At 44.7% G+C, this 21,092-nt stretch overlaps 1 protein-coding gene across 27 annotated transcripts in view; it reads left to right on the top strand.

Annotated features, from left to right (window-relative positions):
- CLASP1 (cytoplasmic linker associated protein 1) overlaps positions 1-21,092 on the top strand; it is a 271,145-nt gene that overhangs the window by 27,415 nt on the left and 222,638 nt on the right. For all 27 annotated transcript variants that reach the window (XM_053909860.1, XM_053909828.1, XM_053909856.1 and 24 more), the window contains exon 2: positions 9,054-9,533. In XM_053909860.1, coding sequence (XP_053765835.1) covers positions 9,339-9,533 — 195 coding nt within the window. In that variant the 5' untranslated portion in view covers positions 9,054-9,338. The remainder of the gene's footprint in view (positions 1-9,053; positions 9,534-21,092) is intronic.

The following is a 21,092-nucleotide window of genomic DNA, read 5'->3' as shown; positions in this document are numbered from 1 at the left end:
GTGCTCTATCGGCATGGTGTGAGCTGCCCTGCCTGCCCCGTCCCTGAAATTCCCACTTGAATTTCCTCAGGCGGCGTCTTGTCTCCTTTCTCTGCTACCTGCAGCACCTGCTACAAACATCCTGCTTAAGACTCCTACTGAGGGGCGCCTGGGTGGCTCAGTCGGTTGAGCGTCCGACTTCGGCTCAGGTCATGATCTCACGGTCTGTGAGTTCGAGCCCTGCATCGGGCTCTGTGCTGACAGCTCAGAGCCTGGAGCCTGCTTCCGATTCTGTGTCTCCCTCTCTCTGACACTCCCCCGTTCATGCTCTGTCTCTGTCTCAAAAAAAAAAATATTAAAAAAAAAAAAAAAGACTACTGATACCATCGCGGCTGTTTGTGTTTCTGTTTCTGCCTTCTTTTGGGGCAGGGGGCTCCTTGAAGGCTTGACCAAGCCTTACGTTCTGTGCTTTCCTGTCGTTAGCACCGTACAATGCGTGCCACGTCGTAGGCACGGACTCAGTGTTCCCTGACTGTGTGGGCTCAGAAAATGGGTGGGGCTGGGGGGGGGGGAGGAGAAGGCACAGGTCGAGTGAGAACAGAGATTCACTGCTGGCAGGACAAGGCAGAGTGTCTTTTAAAAATTTCAGACCATGTTATAAAAATCTTACAACGCCAAGAAGGGTTGTCTTATTGATAGAAACACACTGCTTTTGACTTAATGTCAATAAAATTCTGCTAATTTCAAAGGGTTGTCTTATAGGTAGATACACACTGCTTTTAAAGACTTAATGTGAGTAAAATTCTGCCACTTTCTGGCTTCTAGAGTTGGCTTTTTAAATGTCATGCCTGCTTTCTACACATATTTTCCAGGGAGAGTTTCAATGTGGCTATTTATTTTGCTGTACTGCTAGTTTGAATTGTCTCTCTTGATACTATAATGAGGAATATTAGTTTACTAAAGTTTCCTAAGTACTTGTGATTTGATTTCTTGTTTCCTACTCCTCTACTTTTTATGCCCCACCTGCTATAGCTGTTGAACATTTTCACGTTTCCGTTATTAAATGCCTGTACCTTGGATTTTCAACATGGTAGTAGAGGGTCGTAGTGAAGTGTTAAGAATACAAACAGGGGCGCCTGGGTGGCTCAGTCGGTTAAGCGTCTGACTTCGGCTCAGGTCATGATCTCGCAGTCCGTGAGTTAGAGCCCCGCATCGGGCTCTGTGCTGACAGCTCGGAGCCTGGAGCCTGTTTCGGATTCTGTGTCTTCCTCTCTCTCCGACCCTCCCCCGTTCATGCTCTGTCTCTCTCTGTCTCAAAAATAAATAAACGTTAAAAAAAAAATTTTTTTTTTAATTAAAAAAAGAATACAAACCTAAAAGGGGCGCGTGGGTGGCTCAGTTGGTTAAGTGTCCGACTCTTGATTTTGGCTCAGGTCATGATCTTGATTTTTCGTGGGATCAAGCCCCACGTTGGGCTCTGTGCTGACAGAGCACAGCCTGCTTGTGATTCTCTCTCTCTCTGCCCCTCCCCTGCTCATGCTCTCTCTCTCTCTCTCTCAAAATAAAGTTAAAAAAAAAAAAAAAGAATACAAGCCTTAAGGCTAGGCAGCTCTGGTTTTTGACTACTGCCTGACATTATTAGCTTTAAAACTGTGGGCAGGTGTTTGTATTTTTTATCTAACCTTTCTGAGCTTTCATTTCTTTGTCTTTGAAATGGGCATAATGAGGCCTGTGTACCTCACAGTATTTCACTGTCTCTACCTTACCACACGTCTTCCCTCACCTGTTCACAAGTATCTCCCGCCCTCATTTGCTTATGCTTTTCTTCCCTGTTAAGTGTTTTTATTTTTTTAAGTTTATTTATTTATTTTCAGAGCCAGAGAGAGGGCGCGCGTGTGAGTGTGGGAGCATGAGTGCATGTGAGCAGGGCTCAGCTCCACAAACCATGAGATCATGACCTGAGCCGCTGAACCCACTGAGCCACCCAGGCGCCCCTCCCATTAAGGTTTTCTTTTGGTTTGTTTTTTTAAATGTTTATTTATTTATTTTGACAGAGAGAGGCAGAGAGTGCGAGTGGGGGAGGGGCAGAGAGAGGATCCCAAGCAGGCTCTGCGCTATCAGTGCGTGGAGCCTTGACTCGGGCCTCTGTCCCACAGACCGTGAGATCATGATCTGAGCTGAAATCAAGAGTCGGACACTGAACTGTCTGAGCCACCCAGGTGCCCCTCTCCCATTAAGTTTTATCATTTCTCCTATTAAGTGCACCCGATTACCTAATGAGCATATATAGTTTTAACTTGGTCATTCCACGCCTTCTGAGTTACCCCTCTGAATTACCACAGAACTTATTTATATCCCTTACTTTTTCATTTTTTATATATTTTTAAACGTTTATTTATTTTTGAGAGACAGAGACAGAGTGGGGAGGGTCAGAGAGAGAGGAAGACACAGAATCTGAAACAGGCTCCAGGCTCTGAGCTGTCAGCACAGAGCCCGACGCGGGGCTTGAACTCACCAACTGCGAGATCATGACCTGAGCCGAAGTCGGACAGTCAACCGACTGAGCCACCCAGGCGCCCCTTCATATGCCTTATTTTGCAGGTGTAACATTCCACCTGTGAACTGTAATGTGCATCTTATGTTTGTATTGACTTCTTACATTGATAAGCTTTTGGTGAGTGCATTTCATTCTCTCCAAGTAAGTTGGAAGCATTTTCAACTCATGGATTATAGTAACTTCTCTTGTATTTTCTATGGTGAGATGTGATATATGATAAATTGAATCAATGCAAGTAATTGAGATTAGCCTGGTAATGGATAAACAGTACAAATGTATTCATCCCATCTATTTATCCATTTATTTATTCTGCAAATACCCATTGAATACATCTGTGTTAGACTGAAAAACATGGCCAAAATACTTTGTAGCTCCTCCTATAAATTTGTAGAATTGATTTCCTCATGCTTATCTAGGCTGGCCTTGTGACTTGCTTTCACTAGCCGGATGGAGCAGAAGTGATTTACAGGTTCTGGATTCTGGGCCTTGAGAGGCTCGGCAGTTTCCCCATTTGCTACCTCGAAACGCTCTAGCCACACTGTAGTGAGGTGCAGCCTCTGTCACCGAATGGTTGGAGATCATATGTGGCAGGCGGTCCAGCCAGCAGCTAGCCTCAGTTTCTCAGCCATGTGAGTGATGCTGTTGTGTACTCGCACCCAGGTGAAGCTGGCATGAATGCTCCCAGGCGAGATTAGTAGAAGAGCCTTCTAGGTGGGCCCAGCCAACCCACAGACTCATGAGAAGTATTAACTTGTTTTGAGCCACTAGGTAAAAATGGTCCTGCTTGTAACTTCTCTTATGGAGAAGTCTACGGAGCAGAGCTTAGAGTTGGTTCGGTTCTCTGCCATCCCTGCCCACCGGTCCTCCATTGTTAATACACCTCCATGGTTGTGTATGCAGGTGCTGTAGAGTAGTTATGATAATTAAGGGGATAGAGATAACTAATTTTTTAAAGGTTATTTATTTATTTTGAGAGAGAGAGAGAGAGAGACAGAGGGCACAAGCAGGGGAGGGGCAGAGAGAGAGAGAGAGAGAGAGAGAGAGAGAGAGAATCCCAAGCAGGCTCTGCACTGCCAGTGCAGAAACCGATGTGGGACTCGAACCCATGAACCGTGAGATCATGGCTTGAGCCGAAGACAAGAGCTGGACATTTACCTGACTGAGCCACGCAGGCGCCGCACAGAGATAGGAGCCAGTTTTTAAAAATTTCCCGTGCAAACCTTTTCCATTTTTAATTTTATTTAATGAATGAGGAGCCATCATTCTCCCCAGTGCCACTCAGGAAGTGGCAGTCAAGACTAGAGGCTGGAATTTTAAACTTTGTTGCTCTTTTCATTACCTCAGGCTGTCTAATTGTGTGTTTCTTCATTCTTGTTGAAGCTGGTATTTTTTAACTTCTTCCTGTTAGTCCCTGGCAGAGTTGGGCTCACAGTTGGGCTATTGTTCTGATAAACATTGCTCTGTTAATTTCCACTTTCCTGGCTACTGCAAAGGAGAATGGCTGTAGGGCCATGGGCTTCTCCTCTTATTGTTACTACCCACCCCCCCCCCCCCCCCCCCTCCCCGTCCCCGGTATAGACCAAGATGATGCGTCAGGAAAAAGTTGAGATGCTTATACCGTAGCGGGGGCAGAGAAGGGTGATGCTGGGGAATGGAAGAGCCCTTTGCAGTTGGGGAGGAGGAGTTTAAGAGGAGTTGGGGCATTTTTTCGGAAACACCTGGCATGTGTCCCTTTTCCCAGGGACTGATACAGTAAGGTCTAGTGGCCCCATGGCTTTCGTGGTGAGATCTTGCTCAAGGAGAGCACTTAGCGTGATACATCAAGAGGAGGAAAGGTAGTTGGCCATTCTAACCTCACCTGCCTTTTCTTTTGTATCATTTTTACATTCTCTTATTATTTTGGAAAATGTGTGCAAGTGGGACTTTTTTTTAAACTTACAAATAGTGTTACATTCTGAGTCATTTTGTTTTTGTTTTTTTTGTTTTGAACATTTATTTATTTTTGAGACAGAGAGAGGCAGAGCATGAACGGGGGAAGGTCAGAGAGAGAGGGAGACACAGAATCTGAAACAGGCTCCAGGCTCCGAGCTGTCAGCATAGAGCCCGACGCGGGGCTCGAACTCACAGACCAGACCGCGAGATCATGACCTGAGCTGAAGTCGGCCGCTCAACCGACTGAGCCACCCAGGCGCCCCTTGTTTTTGTTTTTAATTGAAGTACAGTTGACGCACAATGTTAAATCGGTTTCAGGTGTATAACATAAGTGATTGCATAAGTCTGTACATTATGCTGGTGCTCCCCACAAGGGTAGCCACCGTCTGTCTCCACACAGTGCTGCTGACTGTATTCCCTGCGCTGTCACTTTCATCCCCGTGACTTACTCATTCCAACAGTCTGAGTAATTCCTAACACTAGCACTGCTGTCAGGTAGTCCTCTGTGCGACACCGCACCCTCAAATGATGATTTCAGAACTGATGACCCATCGTGAACAGACGCTGTGCCGGTTCGTAAGGTCTTTCTGGGCAAGTGCTGAGTCCTGTTTATCGCGTCCCCGTGCCTTCCAGCAATGCCTTGCGCATAACAGACCTGGTTTTTATTTGGTCTAACCATGGGTCACCTCTGGGACTGCAGGTTCTGGGTTAACTTGAGACGTGTTTCCTTGTTGGGCTTTTCCCTGGTAGAGAGCCTGGACAGGATGTGGGTGGAAGGAGGAGATGTCTTACCTCCTCCTCCCCCCGTTTGTTTATATTCTATTTTCTGCATCTTTTAATATAACGTGTTTTTTTTTTTTTTTAAGAATGTTTTTGTATAAGTCTGTTGCTGTATGAAGTTTTGCTGGTGTTTTTGTTGGTTTAGAAAATTCCCAGGGGGTACAGGGAGAAAGGCACATATTTATTTACCTGGGTCACTAAAAATATCTCTGCAAGAGTACACAGGAAACTGGTGACATTATTTGCTGTTAGGGAAACTAGGTGGCTGGGGGGCAGGAGTGGGAGGGAGGTTTTATACTTTTGTACCTTGTGAATTTGGGACTATGTGATTGATATTCCCTGAATGCTTCTGAAAGCAGAGATGGAGAAAATGCTCGAGAGTATCAGTTACTTTAAAAAAATTTTTTTTTTTAATGTTTATTTACTTTTGACAGAGAAACAGCATGAGCGGGGGAGGGTCAGAGAAAGAGGGAGACACAGAATCCAAAGCAGGCTCCAGGCTCTGAGCTGTCAGCACAGAGCCCGATGCGGGGCTCGAACTCACAGACCGAGAGATCATGACCTGAGCCGAAGTCGGACACTCAACCGACTGAGCCACCCAGGCGCCCCCCCCCCCCCTTTTTTTTTAAGTTAAGGAGAAAAAGAGTAGAGAGGACCCAATCTGCTTAACGCTTAGGGACTAACAGTGTCTTTCATTCTGTGGGTTTTGTACATAGAAGTTTGTGACCTACTTTTGACTATCTTAAGCCTTTATTGCATAATTACCCTCAAGAAGCATATACTTTTATTTGTTGGAAATCCTATACAATTCTTAGGGCAGGGGAGCTTTTTATATATAATATGTATTTTAAAAATTATAGAGAGGCTGAAATGAACAGAATCATTCCTCTCCCAGCAATGGAGACCGCATTCTCTTGCCTGTTACTTCCTAGCTGAGCATGATGTCTGACCTCCTTTCCCTGAGTGAGAACAGAACTAGGCCACGCTTGTAATCACAAGGGTTTGAAGCTGGGGAGAGGAAACTAAGTGGCCATGTGGCCTTAGAAATTTACTTACCTGTACTTTTACTCAGTTTCCTCAGTAAAATAGGGATGCTAATACGTACTTTTTACAGTTGGTTGGAGAATTAAAGGCAGTCCATATACATCATCTGGTATTGAACTTGACACCTCAAGTAGAGGCTTCAAAGTTGTGTGATCATTATCATTATCGGTTAGTGTCCGTTGATTTTAGGCCCTCGGAGGAGTAAAGGATAGGAGATTGTTTTCACTGAGAAGGAAAGATAGATGTTTGGGGGAGGGCAGAGTGCATCTGATATCTACTGGTGTGTAACAAACCACTGCAGACCTGTGGCTTACAGCAACAACGAGATGTTACCTCTTAGAATCTGTGGTTTGGCTGGGTGGTTTTTTGCTTGTCTCCTCAGACTTGTGTAGCTGCAGTCAGATGATGACTGAAATGGCTAAGTGGTCCCTGACGGACTCACTCCCACGTCTGGCGGCTGCTTCTGACCGTCGGCTGGAGCGTGCTGCTTGCCTTCCACATGGCCTCTCGGGTTCCAGGAGCTTCCTCCCAGCATGGCGGGCCCTGGGCAGCATTCTAAGGGTGGGCGGCCGCACTTGCCTCTCAAATCTCTGCTTCCTTTTGCAGCAGCTGGTTCCCCACGGGCCAAAGTAAGTCACAGGGCCAACCCCAGAGTCACTGTGGGAGAGAACTTAGGCCCCACCTTGATGAGGGAGGAGAAGCAAAGAATTTGTGGCCATTTTTAATCCACCACAAGCCCAATCTTGTTTGATTTGCTTCTTGGGCTGATATTGGACTGAGAAAGAAAAGGTTCTGTTTGTCCAGTTTTCCTGTATCGCTGATGCCTCCTTTATAAAGCTCAACATAGCTGATTAAGGAGCTGTGGTTATTTTGTTTGGCTTAAAAATTGGAATAAAGGGTAATAGACGCTTTTATGTATTTGAAGGTCCTTCTTATGAAGGAGGGATCAGTACCACGGTGTGGAAGTGATGGAGAGCGGCTGTCTCCTCTGCCGTATGAAGCAGGGTCTTCTCGAGGGCCGTCCTGCCCCCAGCACCATGCATGTAGAAGATGGGTAATCAGGGGCGCCTGGATGGCGCAGTCGGTTAAGCGTCCGACTTCAGCCAGGTCACGATCTCGCGGTCCGTGAGTTCGAGCCCCGCGTCAGGCTCTGGGCTGATGGCTCGGAGCCTGGAGCCTGTTTCTGATTCTGTGTCTCCCTCTCTCTCTGCCCCTCCCCCGTTCATGCTCTGTTTCTCTCTGTCCCAAAAATAAATTAAAAAAAAAAACAAAAAAAAAAAAACAAAAAAACGTTGAGAAGATGGGTAATCAGTCATGTGTCAGGGACTTTGAAGGAGGGTCTTCCTCATTGAATGACTCGACTTGAATGATTACTGCCGGTGTCAGAAGTCTCTGATTCTAGAACTCAGAAAGTGCATTGTGCTGTTTTTTTGTTTTTGTTTTTTAAATGTTTGTTTATTCTTGAGAGAGACAGAGCATGAGCAGGGGAGGGGCAGAGTGAGAGGGAGACACAGAATCCGAAGCAGGGTCCAGGCTCCGAGCTGTCAGCACAGAGCCCAACGTGGGGCTCGAACCCACGAGCCATGAGAACATGACTTGAGCTGAAGTCGGACACTTAACTGACTGAGCCACTCAGGCAGGCGCCCCATCGCATTGTGCTTTTTATACCGAGGGTAGGAACGGATTAGGTGATGTCAGAAAGGGAAAGAATCGCTGTGCTCAGACTGGAAGAATTATTCTGTGCAGAATTTTAATTTTACTTGATTTATAAGTCCATATTTACCTGCTAGAACCCCTGAGAGCTGGGACTTACTGCTGATGTGCGGATCACTTCTCGTTCCTGCAGCGTCAGGGAGGTGCTGCATCTGGAAGACAGGTTTTCTGTGGCTCTTGTTAGGTTGGAAGGCAAGGAGAAATTGCATGAGAAATAAATGTGTACAGTTGCTGCAGCAGCTATAGATTCACTGTTCAACTTGTTCAGTCTGATGAAAACAGTGCTAGTGTAACTTTTCTCGAATCATGTGTTTTGCCCTCAAACATGATTTTGAGATCTCCTGATTTTATAAAAACACCAGGCCCAAATGGTGCTGTTGTCAGCTGAGGATACTATCCGTAAGTGATCAGAATGTGAGCCTGTTCCCTCTTCTCCTCTCCCTGTCCCCCCACGCCCATCACTCCCTTTTCTTTCTTGGAGGGAGGATGACGAGGCAGGGATGACTGCTCACCCTGTTGTAAAGCTCCTGAGCAAGAAGTTTGATGGAGATGCTGTCTTTGGTTCCCATTACCAGGCCAGCCACTTTGGTCAGTGGTCTTTCTATGGCGCCCACCCCATTTCCGGCAGTGGGTTTTTTAGAAAACTCAGAGTAAGGCAGTAAGAGTAAGCTACGGTACCTACAGTGATTCACACGCAGAGTGGGGTTAAGTTTTTGGTGGGAAGCAAAATTGAAGCCACGAATAAATATGCCAGCTGAAGCAGACGACTGCTTTCCTGACTGGCATATTTACAAGCTGGAAAATTGTGAAAAACGTCAACCTACCAACTGTGTAGCTCATTGGCTCTTTGCTTTGGGTTTCCATGTTCTTCCTGATAAAAATAATAATGATGTTATTCTGATATGGTTGCCAAACGTTCATGCTTCTCACTCCACTTGTGATTGTAAATGATTCTGCAGCGCGAATTGCTTTGTCTGTGGTTTAATGTTTCAAAACATTTGAATGTTACGTTATCTGTGCTGATTTGTCGCTCTCTTTTACTTTTCAGAATGGACTGCTGAATTATGAAGAATTTCAGACCCAAGAGTAGAACCTCGCTCTGCCACTCACTCCTTTATCTCCTGCTAGTTATTTAAATTGGACTTTTAATATCCTACCAGCTGCTCTTCAGACACACATGGTGCATTGTTGCCATTCCCCGGATTGCATCTTTGAAACACAGGCTCTTAGTAACCCTCAGCGAACAAAGAGGCAACCTCCCGGGTACGTTTACTGGGAGGGTGTCACCCTGACTGCCCTCTAGCTTCTGCTGGATCTGGATTTGAATTCCACCATGGAGCCTCGCATGGAGTCCTGCCTGGCACAGGTGTTGCAGAAGGATGTGGGGAAACGACTGCAGGTTGGCCAAGAACTTATAGACTATTTCTCAGACAAACAGAAGTCTGCTGACCTTGAGCATGACCAGACCATGTTAGATAAACTTGTGGATGGGCTCGCTACCTCTTGGGTGAACTCTAGCAATTACAAGGTAAGTCGTGCTCCGGGAGGCACTTGTATAGGTGGCCGGGCTGCCTTGGTGGGTCCGAATTGGTCCTTAGGAGAAAGGATTCCTCTGGGAGAGATGAGCAGGATTCTTTGGCCTCCAGTAAGACACTCTGGTTGTGGCTTTTGGACATTTCATTCTGAAGCAAGTAGAGTTTACTCTGATTCTTGTTGGAGATTGAAAGAATCCTTATGCTTTAGCACTTCGAGAGAAGGCCAAGTGAACACGTAAAGAGAGGCTCTTGTGTTGGAAAGTTTACAGGCATTTGCAGCCTTGAAGTTAAAGCGAATGCTGTATCTTGCAGTGAATGGGTCATGAGATATTGGTGAGTGGCCCTTCAGGAAAAGCAAATGTATTCACTGGTTTCCTGTGGGGGATAGAATTGGCTATAGTACGTGGAGCATTTTACCTTCAGGTCACTGTGTTGAAGTTGGCCTAGGTACCTGGCCAGAAATAGTATGGGTTGCCAAGGACTCTTCTGCAACCTGTATGCAGTGGCCTGGAGGCGATCCTTCAGCTTCTAAAGATCAAGGTGGGCATGTGCCTTTGGTGGGTAGTGGGTGGAGGCAGGGGTCCGAAGACCCAAATGACCATTTTAGCCATTCAAGGACTGAGCTTTCATGAATAAAGATGGGACTTGAAGCACTGAAGAGATGTCATTCTCTCTACCTGTCCCCTCCCCCTTCCTCTCTCTTTCAGTTTGACCCTTTGGGTCAAGATTGGGGTGGAAGACTGGGGCGTTGGCATGACTCCTAACAAGTGCTATAAACATTGTGAAGGGAGCCCATGAGAAACAGAATCTCTTGTGCCTTTTTCATTGACCCGGTTTTCTGAGATTGGTTTGGACCTGGAAACTGGTGTTTACAGACTCTTGTTTTCCAAATGCATTAAACCTTGGTCTCCTCTAAGAGTCAGTAGGCTTTATACTCATTAAGGGACCTAGGACCCTAATATTTTACTTACAACTGCACATAAAAGTTATCCTGTCTCTGAAAGGTGAGCTTAACTTCTATTTCATTCACCTGTTTCTTCATTTAGCTGAAGTTACACGTGCTGCTTATGTGCTCAGCCTTGGTGCTGGATGGTGGGAGTGTTACAGGAGAGGTGTGGAGGGTCTAGTCTAGAGACACCTTATCTGTGTTTGGATCACAGTTCCGCTGCTTTGTGTGCACATTATGATGCTTTTGGGTGAGAGTAACTGAAGTCTGACTCATTGGCTTAAAGCCACTGTATGGACGTCGGGTGATTTTCTGTAAGAATTTAAGAAACCTGCAGTAGCTAAAGCAATGTCCAGGGAAGGAGAGTGTCTGCTTGTGTCTTTCTCAGAAGCTCCCAGCAGACTCTTATACATCAAATTGGCCAGAATGGCTTTGCCTGCCCACCCCAGCGTCACTGGAAAGTGGATGGGTGTCCATGATTATTGTCTACCATCATGCTTGACCTCCTGATCTTAAGAGTCTGGCCTCCTTGGAGTGAAGCATGTGGCCATGTGAAGGAGGGGGGATATTTGAGCCCTGTCAGACTCCTGCTCAACAAGTACTGGGTCGGTGAGTGAACAAGCACTCCCTAAGTGTTCAGTTCCATAAAGGCAGACAGTGAAACAGAGATTGGCTCCAACTGCACTATACTGACTGTGCAATAGCAGACTGCTGTTGGTGTACAAAACTCAGGTTTTATATATATTATGGATTGAAGGAGGAAGTTGGGGATGGGACTGAGGTAATATGGCTATTAAATAAGTAGCCCACAGAGTCTGCTGTACTGTGTAAGCTCTTAACCTCTCGGGCTCCGGTTCCCTCATCTACGGTGTTGGGATAACGGAATTATTATAAGCACTAAATGAAGGAGTGTATAAAGTTGTCCCGCTCCTGCCCCATAACAAGCACTCAGACGTTAGCAGTCAGTGTCAAGACTGGATCCTGCCTCCGAGGAGCTCATAGTCTGGCACTGATCACAAGCAAAGGGTTTTACAGTACAGTAGATTGGGAGCAGTACAGTACAGGTGGGAGACCCACCGGACTGGGTGGGAAGCCAGAAGAACATGGTAACACTGCCTGGAGGAATCCAAGGTGCTTGAAGTTTGGGTAGTTTTTTCAGAATAGCGTCTTCCGGGTCACAAAAGCTTGAAAGATTAAGACTTGACCTTTCACAAAGGAATTTTTAAGAAAGACAGCTTGGTGGGAAGAAGTCAGCGAGATGACATTTGCTACTGACTTGCATGTAATCATGGACAAATCACTTTACCTGTCTCTGCAGTGCAGGTGTTTGACTAGGTAATCAGGACTCCAAGCTCTAATACCTTATATGACTTCATACCGATGGCTTTGTGGTCTAGGCCATGTCATATGGTTCTAATGTTACATGGTAGTGAGCACCCCCTTTCTTTATAAACTGTCTGAGTGTGATGACACTGCCCTTTGCACACCTGGTGCCCGGAGCTTGGAACACAGTAGGTGCTCAATGAATACTGGTTTCTTGGGTGAACCTGGGAGCTTAGACTGTTCTGCAAGTACTCCTGGGGGCTTTACCAAAATCTGGAAACTTACCTTTTAGACCTCTCCCCCACCCTTTTAAAATTATAGATCAGGATTTCTCAGAGCCTGATTTGCATTTTCAGTTTTATTTGATATGTTTTTTTAAAAAAAATTTTAATGTTTATTTATTTTTAAGAGAGAGAGAGAGAGAGACAGAGCATGAGCCGGGGAGGGGCAGAGAGAGAGGGAGACAGAATCTGAAGCAGGTCCCAGGCTCTAAGCTGGTAGCATAGAGCCTGACATGAGGCTCAAACCCACGGATCGTGAGATCATGACCTGAGCTGAGATTGGACCCTTAACTGACTGAGCCATCCAGGTGTCCCTTGACATGTTTTATATATTATGGATTGAAAGGATTCACTTTACATTAAAATTTTGCAGCTTGGCTTCTCGAATTTTTTTTTTTTTTTTTTAAGTTAAGGACTAAAAGGATAGGAGAAAAGGGAAACTATTTTCGTCTTTTAAAACAATAGTACTTGAGTATTGTTATTTCTTAAAAGAAATTTTTTTTTAATGTTTATTTATTCTTGAGAGAGAGAGAGAGAGATACATAGTGTGAGTAGGGGAAGGGCAGAGAGAGAGGGAGACACAGAATCTGAAGCAGGATCTGGGCTCCGAGCTGTCAGCACAGAGCCCAACGCGGGGCTCGAACTCACGACACTTGAGATCATGCCCTGAACTGAAGTCGGACGCCCGACTGAGCCACCCAGGCGCCCTGGGTATTATTGTTCCTTAATAGAGAATGTAGTTGAATGTCAGCACAGTGTCTCACTTAAAAAAATAGTTGGGTGGTGCTTGAATCATTTTATATTTGATTCTTTCTTTCCTTTTAAAAAAAAAAAAATTTTTTTTTAATGTTTTTATTTATTTTTGAGACAGAGCACGAACAGGGGAGGGGCAGAGAGAGGGGGAGACACAGAATCTGAAGCAGGCTCCAGGCTCTGAGCTGTCAGCACAGAGCCGGACGCGGGGCTCGAACTCACGGACCGCGAGATCATGACCTGAGCTGAAGTCGGACGCTTAACCGACTGAGCCACCTAGGCTCCCTGACATTTGATTATTTCTTAAAGTGGTAAGCAAATTTGTATTTGGCATTAATTGCAGTTTAATAGCTGCTATTTATTGCTCAGTTACTGTATGTCTGGGATGTTACCTATTTAATCTTCGCAGCATCCCTGCAAGGTAGATGGTGGTACCCTGATTTTGTACATGAAGTAACTGAGGTACCCTGATTTTGTACATGAATTTTGAGGTATAATTTCTACTAGCGATTATGGAACTGGGGCTTCACTGTAGGTCTTCCTGATTCCTAGCCTCTGCCGCTCTCATAAGAACACAGTCAGCAAATTTTCTTAAAGACCATGTAGTAAATACTTAAGGCTCTGTGGGCCAAATGGTCTTCTCACAAATATGTAAATAGTTTGGTTCCGTATAGTGTGAGAGCAGCCACAGGCAACACGCAGATGAATGGATATGGCTGTGTTCCGATAAAACTTAATTTACAGAAACTGATGGAGGGCCAGTTTGGCCCATGGACTGTAATTTGCCAGCCCCCAAACTAAAACATCAAGTCCCTACTATGTATAAATGCTTTTTCTTTACTGGTGGGAACCATTCATGATTCATCTGAGGGAAGAGTAAGGTTTATGATTTGCATGTGATTTTTGGAATGGGGAGAGCATTCTTACAGGTTTGTTTTTGAAGTGCTGTATCTGAATTTTGAGAAAACTTGCCCTTTGTAGCCTTCTCTCACTCAGACTCCTGTTATGATCAGTTTGCATTCTGTTAGCCTATCACTGATCATTTTTTTGTGAGTTGGCCTTGGACTTTCTTTGGTAATAGAAGTCATCCTGGGGATTGAGGAATTGGTTATCCGAATAAGGCCCTCATACATCCAGGGCTACACCGTGGGGTGCTGTTCAACCTGGAAGCATTTACTAAGTGTTCTTTGTTGTCACAGTGACTGTGGGAGACACAGAAGGAGAGGAGAGACTCTTGTTTGTTTTCTAGATTACTCGGACATTAAAAATAAATCCCCAAACTTTGAATACGGCCACCCTCCTTGATCTGGTCTCTTCCTTTAGTAAAACTTGAAGAACGAGGAAGATGGCAGAGTAGATTTTTGCCTGAACCTCCAGCCACTGTTGAGTTTTCCTTCCCGTTCTCTCTTGTGTAGGTGAGAAGGGATGAAAAGAAAGAGCTATCTGACCCAGAGAGGCTGCCTGGGCTCCGGCAGCTGGGGAGAATGAGGGAGCACGATGCTGTGCACCCCTCCCCGGTGCTGACACCTTCCATTCAGCCGGGCAGCCCCACACACTTTACATTTGCGGGCACCTGCACGTTTAGTGGGCTTGGTGGGGACCACGTGCTTTTTGTGAGTACAGTCCCGCAGTTCTTTCTCCACAGTTCCCAAATCCCTGAAGCCCCAAACGTAGTGATTTTCATTTGTTGTTTGACCCAAAATCAACTGACCTGAACTACGTGCAGTCTTGATTCACCTGCTCAGGGCGTGTTTCACAGCAGAAATACTCATGTTTGATTGTGGGCTGCCCTACATACTGTTTAATATATGTATATATTATATATATATATAATATATATATATATTCTCTCCCCACCTTATACATTCTGTATATATTTCCTGTCTTGTATGTGTAGCTGTGTGTATTACCTTACCCATGTAAAACCTGAAAAATTTTGTATTCCAGAGCACCCCTGGCAGCCAGAGTTTTGGATAAGTGATTTGTGGACCTGTATATATTATTGTAGACTAATAATGATAACCTATGATTATGGGACATTTACTGCGTACCAGAAATTGTGTTAAATATGTATTCATTTTTACCTTCTAGTTACCATATGAGTTAGATACTGTTGATTACATTCTCCAGATGAGGAGACTGATGCTCAAGGAAGTCAAATCACTTGTTCAAGGTGACAGAGCTAGTAACCAGGGTTTTTGGGACTTGACCCCAGGTGCTCATGCAACAGCGGAAGTTAATTAAGCACTTATGATGTGCCAGATACTGCGGTGGGGGCTGGGTGTCCAGTGGGGACCATCGGGCTCCGTCTGCACCCTGACCGTGCTACCGGTGCCTGGGCAGTCTTGCTCTAAGTTTGGGACATGCGGACTTCATCCCAGTGCACTCTTGTCTCAAGGCCCATGCCAGACTGCTTTGTATTTGAAATTTTAGGTTCTCTGTTAACCTAGGGCTTCTTTTGTCTCTGCCCTGATATGGTCTTTATGGTCTAACTGGGGACCAGGGGTAAGGCAGGTGAGAAGACAATGGACAGTGTAGGATAAGATATCATTAAGATATCTTAGGAGTGTCTATCATAGGAGTGTCTATAAATGCTGTAGGGTGGAGAAGAAAAGAAATGTTAGGGCTTGCTTAGTTGGAGAGCCCATGATGGTGAGGTAGAATTACACAGGGCTATGAAGAATCAAAAATAATGTGTTTTCTTTCTTTCTTTTTTTTTATAATTAAAAAAAAATTATTTTGAGAGAGAGAAAGCACAGTTGGGGAGGGGCAGAGAGAGAGGGAGGGAGAGAATCCCATGGAGGCTCCACACTCAGCATGACCTGTGAGATCATGGCCTGAGCCAGAATGGAGTCAGACGCTGAACCGACTGAGCCACTCAGGCGCCCCTAAAAGAAAGGAACGTGTTTCTAGCGTTCAGAGAGCCTCACTTCCTTTCTTATTCCTCCTCTCTGGGCAGCACCATCTCTGTAGACCATGGAAGATTTAGTCTTGCCTTAAGCTTCTTTACCTCTGCCCTGGATCAGGTGCCCTTGATAGGCGTGAGGGAAGGAAGGTGTTGACAGATAAGGGAGATTCCTCTCGTTTCCCTGGCCTCTGTCGCTACAACCTTGGCTTTCATTGAGGTTTTTACTTCCCCCTGTGTGTCCTTGAGGGGAGAGCCAGAAAAGATTATTGGATTCAGATGAAGTGACTTCTGTTTCTTTTTCTGGCAGTCTGCTGGGTGCTGCCATTAAGCCATGCCTCCGTTCAGAGGCTGTTCATTTCTCCCAGAGTTTGTCCCTGCAAGTGTTGTTCATTGGTTATAAGATCTGCATTTCTCGGGGCGGCCTCCCTCCCTTCTCTCCTTCCTTCCTTCCTTCCTTCCTTCCTTCCAGCATTTACGTTTTATGAAACATTTATTAAAAAAATCTTCTTAGGGGAGCCTGGGTGACTTGTTGGTTGGCACCTGACTCTTGATTTCAGCTCAGGTTGTGATTCCAGGGTTGTGGGACTGAGCCCTGCGCCTGCTTGATTCCCTTTCGATCTCTCCCTCTGCCCTTCTCTCCCACTTGCGCTCTCTCTCTCTCTCTGTCTCTCTCAAAAATAAAAAAAAAGTATAGTTGGTGCACAATGTTATCTTAATTTCGGGTGCACAACATGGTGATTAAACTTCTCTATACGCTATGCTGTACTCTTGACAAGTGTAGCTACACTGTCCTCATACAACACTATTACAACATCATGGATTATATTCCCCATGAATACATTTTATTCCCATGATTTATTCATTCCACTACTGGAAACCTTTACCTCCTACTCCCCTTCACCCATTTTGCTCCCACGCTTCTGGCAGTCATTCATTCATTTATTATTTTTGTTCCAGTGTAATTAACATAGTGTTACATTAGTTTCAGGTGTACAATATAGTGATTCAGCAGTTCATTACTCAGCGTTTATCAAGATAAGTGTACTCTTAATCCTCTTGGGGTATGTTTTAAAAAGACAGATGTCTCGGGGCGCCTGGGTGGCTTCAGGCAGTTAAGCTTCCAACTTCGGCTCAGGTCATGATCTCATGGTTCGTGAGTTTGAGCCCCGCATCGGGCTCTGTGCTGACAGCTCAGAACCTGGAACCCTCTTTGGATTTTGTGTCTGTCTCTTTCTCTGCCCCTCCCCTGCTCACACTCTGTCTCTGTCTCTGTCTCTGTCTCTGTCTCTGTCTCTGTCTCTCTCTCTCTCTCAAAAATAAATAATAAACATTAAAACAAAATGAAAAGGTAGATGGCTCTGGTGTTGTAAGTAGAAAAGCTATAGTGAGCAGTACTAAGCAAAAGCAGAAACACGTCAGGAAAAGTTATTTCAAGAAAATTTCGTGGATCGTCAAGTAAAAATGGTACGTTTGATGTATGTAATTAATGCACTTCTTTCGAAATACGTGTTTATATTATATGCAAGAGCATCAGAGTGTGTCGGAAATACTTCAGATTTGACTGTGAATAGTCTGGATTCCTGTGCTGGCTCTGCAGCTTTGACTTCTGAGCAGGTAACCTCCCTCATGTACACAGCGTTATGTGGATTCAGTGAGCCAGTGTACATAAGGTGCCGGTAGTGATTAGTGTGTAGCATGTGATCAGTGAAAGGAAGACAGTGCAGACATTATGTAGTTATGGAGAGAAAATATGTAGAAAGTGGACTTGCTCATGGGGCTGAGGTTGCCTACCTTCCCATAGTCCTTGCCGGCCTTGGATCTTTCATAGTGAAGAGCTGTGCACTATTGATAACCAAGAGCAGAGCAGCAGCTGTTGGAGAAATCCAAGGGTGAGTTTACAGCCTACTGGTGGGGGTGCCTGGGTGGCTCAGTTGGTTAAGTACCCAGTTCTTGATTCTGGTGCAGGTCATGGTCTCGTGGTTCGTGGGTTCGAGCCCTGTATTGGGCCCTGTGCTCAGTGCGGTCAGAATCCCCCTGCTTGGGACTGTCTCTCTCCCTCACTCTCTGCCCCTCCCCCGGCCGGCTTTCTTGGTCTCTCTCAAAAGAAATAAATAAACATTAAAAAAAAAAAAAAACACAACTTTAAAACCTACCGGTTGAGGACCCCTTTTAGGAGGGTTTAGCGGGGTTGTTTTTATTTTTATTTACAATACTTTGCCTTGCTAATTTAGAAAGCTAAAATTTAAATAAGGATATGTATAATAGAAGAAATCTTAAATTGAATGTCACAGCAGAAAGAAAAAGAAACAGCTGGGGTGAGAAAATGGAGCCAAAAATGAGGCAGATGAATCCATACATGACAGCTAATGTTTACTAATAGCTAACATTTATTTATTTATTTATCCATTTATTTATTCACTTATTTATAAGGTTTATTTATTTTTGAGACAGAGTGCAAGCAGGGAAGGGGCAGAGAGAGGGGGGACAGAGGATCTGAAGCAGGTTCTGTGCTGACAGCCGAAGGTGGACGTTCAACTGACTGAGCCACCCAGGCACCGCAATAGCTAACATTTCTTAAGTGCCCGTTATGGGCCAGAAACCGTTAAATGCTTCGCATCTGCTGCCTCATCAAATTATGACGTAGGTACTACGTGAAAAGTCTTGTGATTAGTCCTATTCTGCAGTTGTTGGGAAAACTGCCTAAGAGAGTGAAGAGAGTCACATAACTAGAAAGTGTGAGAGGCGGATTTTAATTTGAGTAGTTTGACTTAGAGCCCACATCTGAATCCATGTGCAATGCCACTTTTTTGTAATGTTGCAGCAGTATTAATAATTTCTACTGGAGTGTATAGAATAGAGTGTAAGGACTCACCCCGGAGTTCACGGTGATTGCTTTAGGAGACTGGGTCCTGAGTGAGAGATAAGCAACTCATTTTGTACTTTAATGAGAAACCCAAATATTTAAGGTTAATATTTAAAACAGTTCTTTGGCCCTAGTAGACTCATGACCATAAATAAATACTCTTTTATTTTGGAAAATATTCAGACGTATCGGAAGGTTTCAGAAAATAGTGCAGAGAACTTTCATGTAGTTTCGCCCAGATCCCAGTGTTAACCCTTCACATTTGTTTTGTCTTTCTGTCTGTGTATGCACGCATATTATCATCATTTGTGGACCGTTGGAATGTGAGTTGTAGACACAGTGCTCTGTTGCTCTTAAACACTTGCATGTATTTCCTAAAAACAAGGACATTTGCTTATGTCATCTTAGCACAGTTATCTTAAGTCAGTAGTAGGATCAGTAGAGGAAGATCTGCCTCATCTGTGAGCCTTATTCACATCTCACCTGTTGTCTTCCTAACGTCCTGTGTAGCAAAGGCAAGAACAGTTTTCTTGTCCACAATCCAGTCCAGAACCACAGTTGAATTTGGTTCTCATCTGGATAGTCTTCTTAAATCTGAGGTGGTTCATCATCAGTTTTGCCTTTGTCTCTCTTAATACTTTGGAAGAGCACATTTATTTTGTATAGCCCTTCGATTTGAGCTTGAATGTTTCTCATGATTAGATTGAGGTTGTGCCTTTGGGGCCGAATACCATGCAGGTGTACTCTGTGCATCATATCAGGAGAGACACGGTGTCTTTCTCTTCCCTGGTGAAAGAGGTCTTTGCCAGGTAGCTTCCGAAAGTTGCTATTTTTATTTTTGATTTGTCTTTTATAATGAATAGGTATCTTATGGGGAGGTCCTTTGCGACTATGTAAATACCCTGTTTTTGACCAAACTTTCACCTACCAGTTTTAGCATCCATTGATATATTTTGCCAAAAATAATTATTATTGTGTTGTCTGCCATAGGGTGACTTTCTGATTCCATCATTTCTTCATTTATTAGTTGGCTCCAAATATTTTTGAAATATACATCCTATGTCTGTTTGTATAGCAGGAATTAAGCGTATATTTTGATAGTTATCCCCAAAAAGAATTACTGTGAAGAAAGAAAAACTTTTTCAAATTAGTCTCATTTAGATACATTTATACTCATAAAGAATTTAAGGTAGTCTAATGATTTGTGAACCTATAAGACGCATGATGTGATGAAGTTTGGTTTGGGCTAGCAGTAATGGAGAGATGGTCGGCTCTACGTTTTCATAACGATTGTGCACGGGATACAGAAAGGCAGATAATAGCAAGACGTCTTCCTGGATTTAAGATATTAAAGGACACTTTGCAGGAGAGAGAAAAAGCAGAGCATAGAAAACATGAAACAGAAGACAGTACTGAGTGAGATCTAGGTTATTTTGCTGTACTTCCTGTGGACAGAATCCACCAGCTTGTGCTTTGGACTAAGGGGGAAAATGTCATAAATGGGGAGGAAGTGCTTCGTGCCAAGTTCAGTGGCTGGTAGGAGTCTGTTTAATCATCCTTTAAAAAAAAATTATTTTGAGAGAGATAGTGCGAGTGGGGGGGGGGGCAGTGCAGAGACAGAGGGAGAGAGGTCGAGAATCCCAAGTAGGCTCCACACTGTCAGTGCAGAGCCTGACTCAGGGCTTGAACTCATGAACTGTGAGACCACGATCTGGGCCGAAACCAAGAGCCGAACACATAACCACCCATCTCTGGCATCCGCCCCATCTCTGTTTAATCATCCTTAAGCGCTTTGTGGAAGAATGGCCCTTAGGATTCTTTGTTTAAAAAATAGGTATTGGTACATATTCATATTACAATATATATTTGTAAGGTGTATTTTAATATATATTGATCCCTGAGATCAGGGGTCTCACGCTCTACCGACTGAACCGGCCAGGCATCTCTTAGGACTCTTGTGTGAGGGAAGAGAGATGGCTCAGTGGGCTCCACGAGGAAGCATGTTGCAGGTGACATTAATGGAGGTAGTGTTCTGAGATCCTACACTAGTGGGACTGAGCAAGGTCCTGGGTAGAGGAGCCTGGAGAGATAGTGGGACCTTGGGACTGACTCTAGGGGCAGTGGAAGACATCAAAGGACTGCTGGGTGCTAATGACTGCCTTAGGAGTTAGGGGTGTAATGAAAGTGGCGTGGGCTAATACCAGGGGGAGAGGGGAGAAGCAAACTGGAGTAAGGGCATTAGAGAGGAGGACAGGGTCAGGGGGTTTTGCTGTTAGCTTGGGTATATGAAGGACTGGGGTGAATTTGAGAAGTCCTCAAGGTTTCAGGCTTCAGGATGCAATTTATTGACTGTGGGTAACCTTATGGAAAAAGGTTCTTTTCCTGCATGATGCATTTTTTTTTTTTAAATTAGAGAGGACATTTTGGGGCACCTGGGTGGCTCAAGTCGATTAAGTGTCTGACTTCAGCTCAGGTCTG

The sequence above is a fragment of the Panthera pardus genome, unplaced genomic scaffold (assembly GCF_024362965.1).
Source record: "Panthera pardus isolate Hobbes unplaced genomic scaffold, ASM2436296v1 HiC_scaffold_10, whole genome shotgun sequence".
In the NCBI taxonomy this organism is placed as follows: Eukaryota; Metazoa; Chordata; class Mammalia; order Carnivora; family Felidae; genus Panthera; species Panthera pardus.
This window is presented reverse-complemented; position numbering and strand designations above follow the sequence as displayed.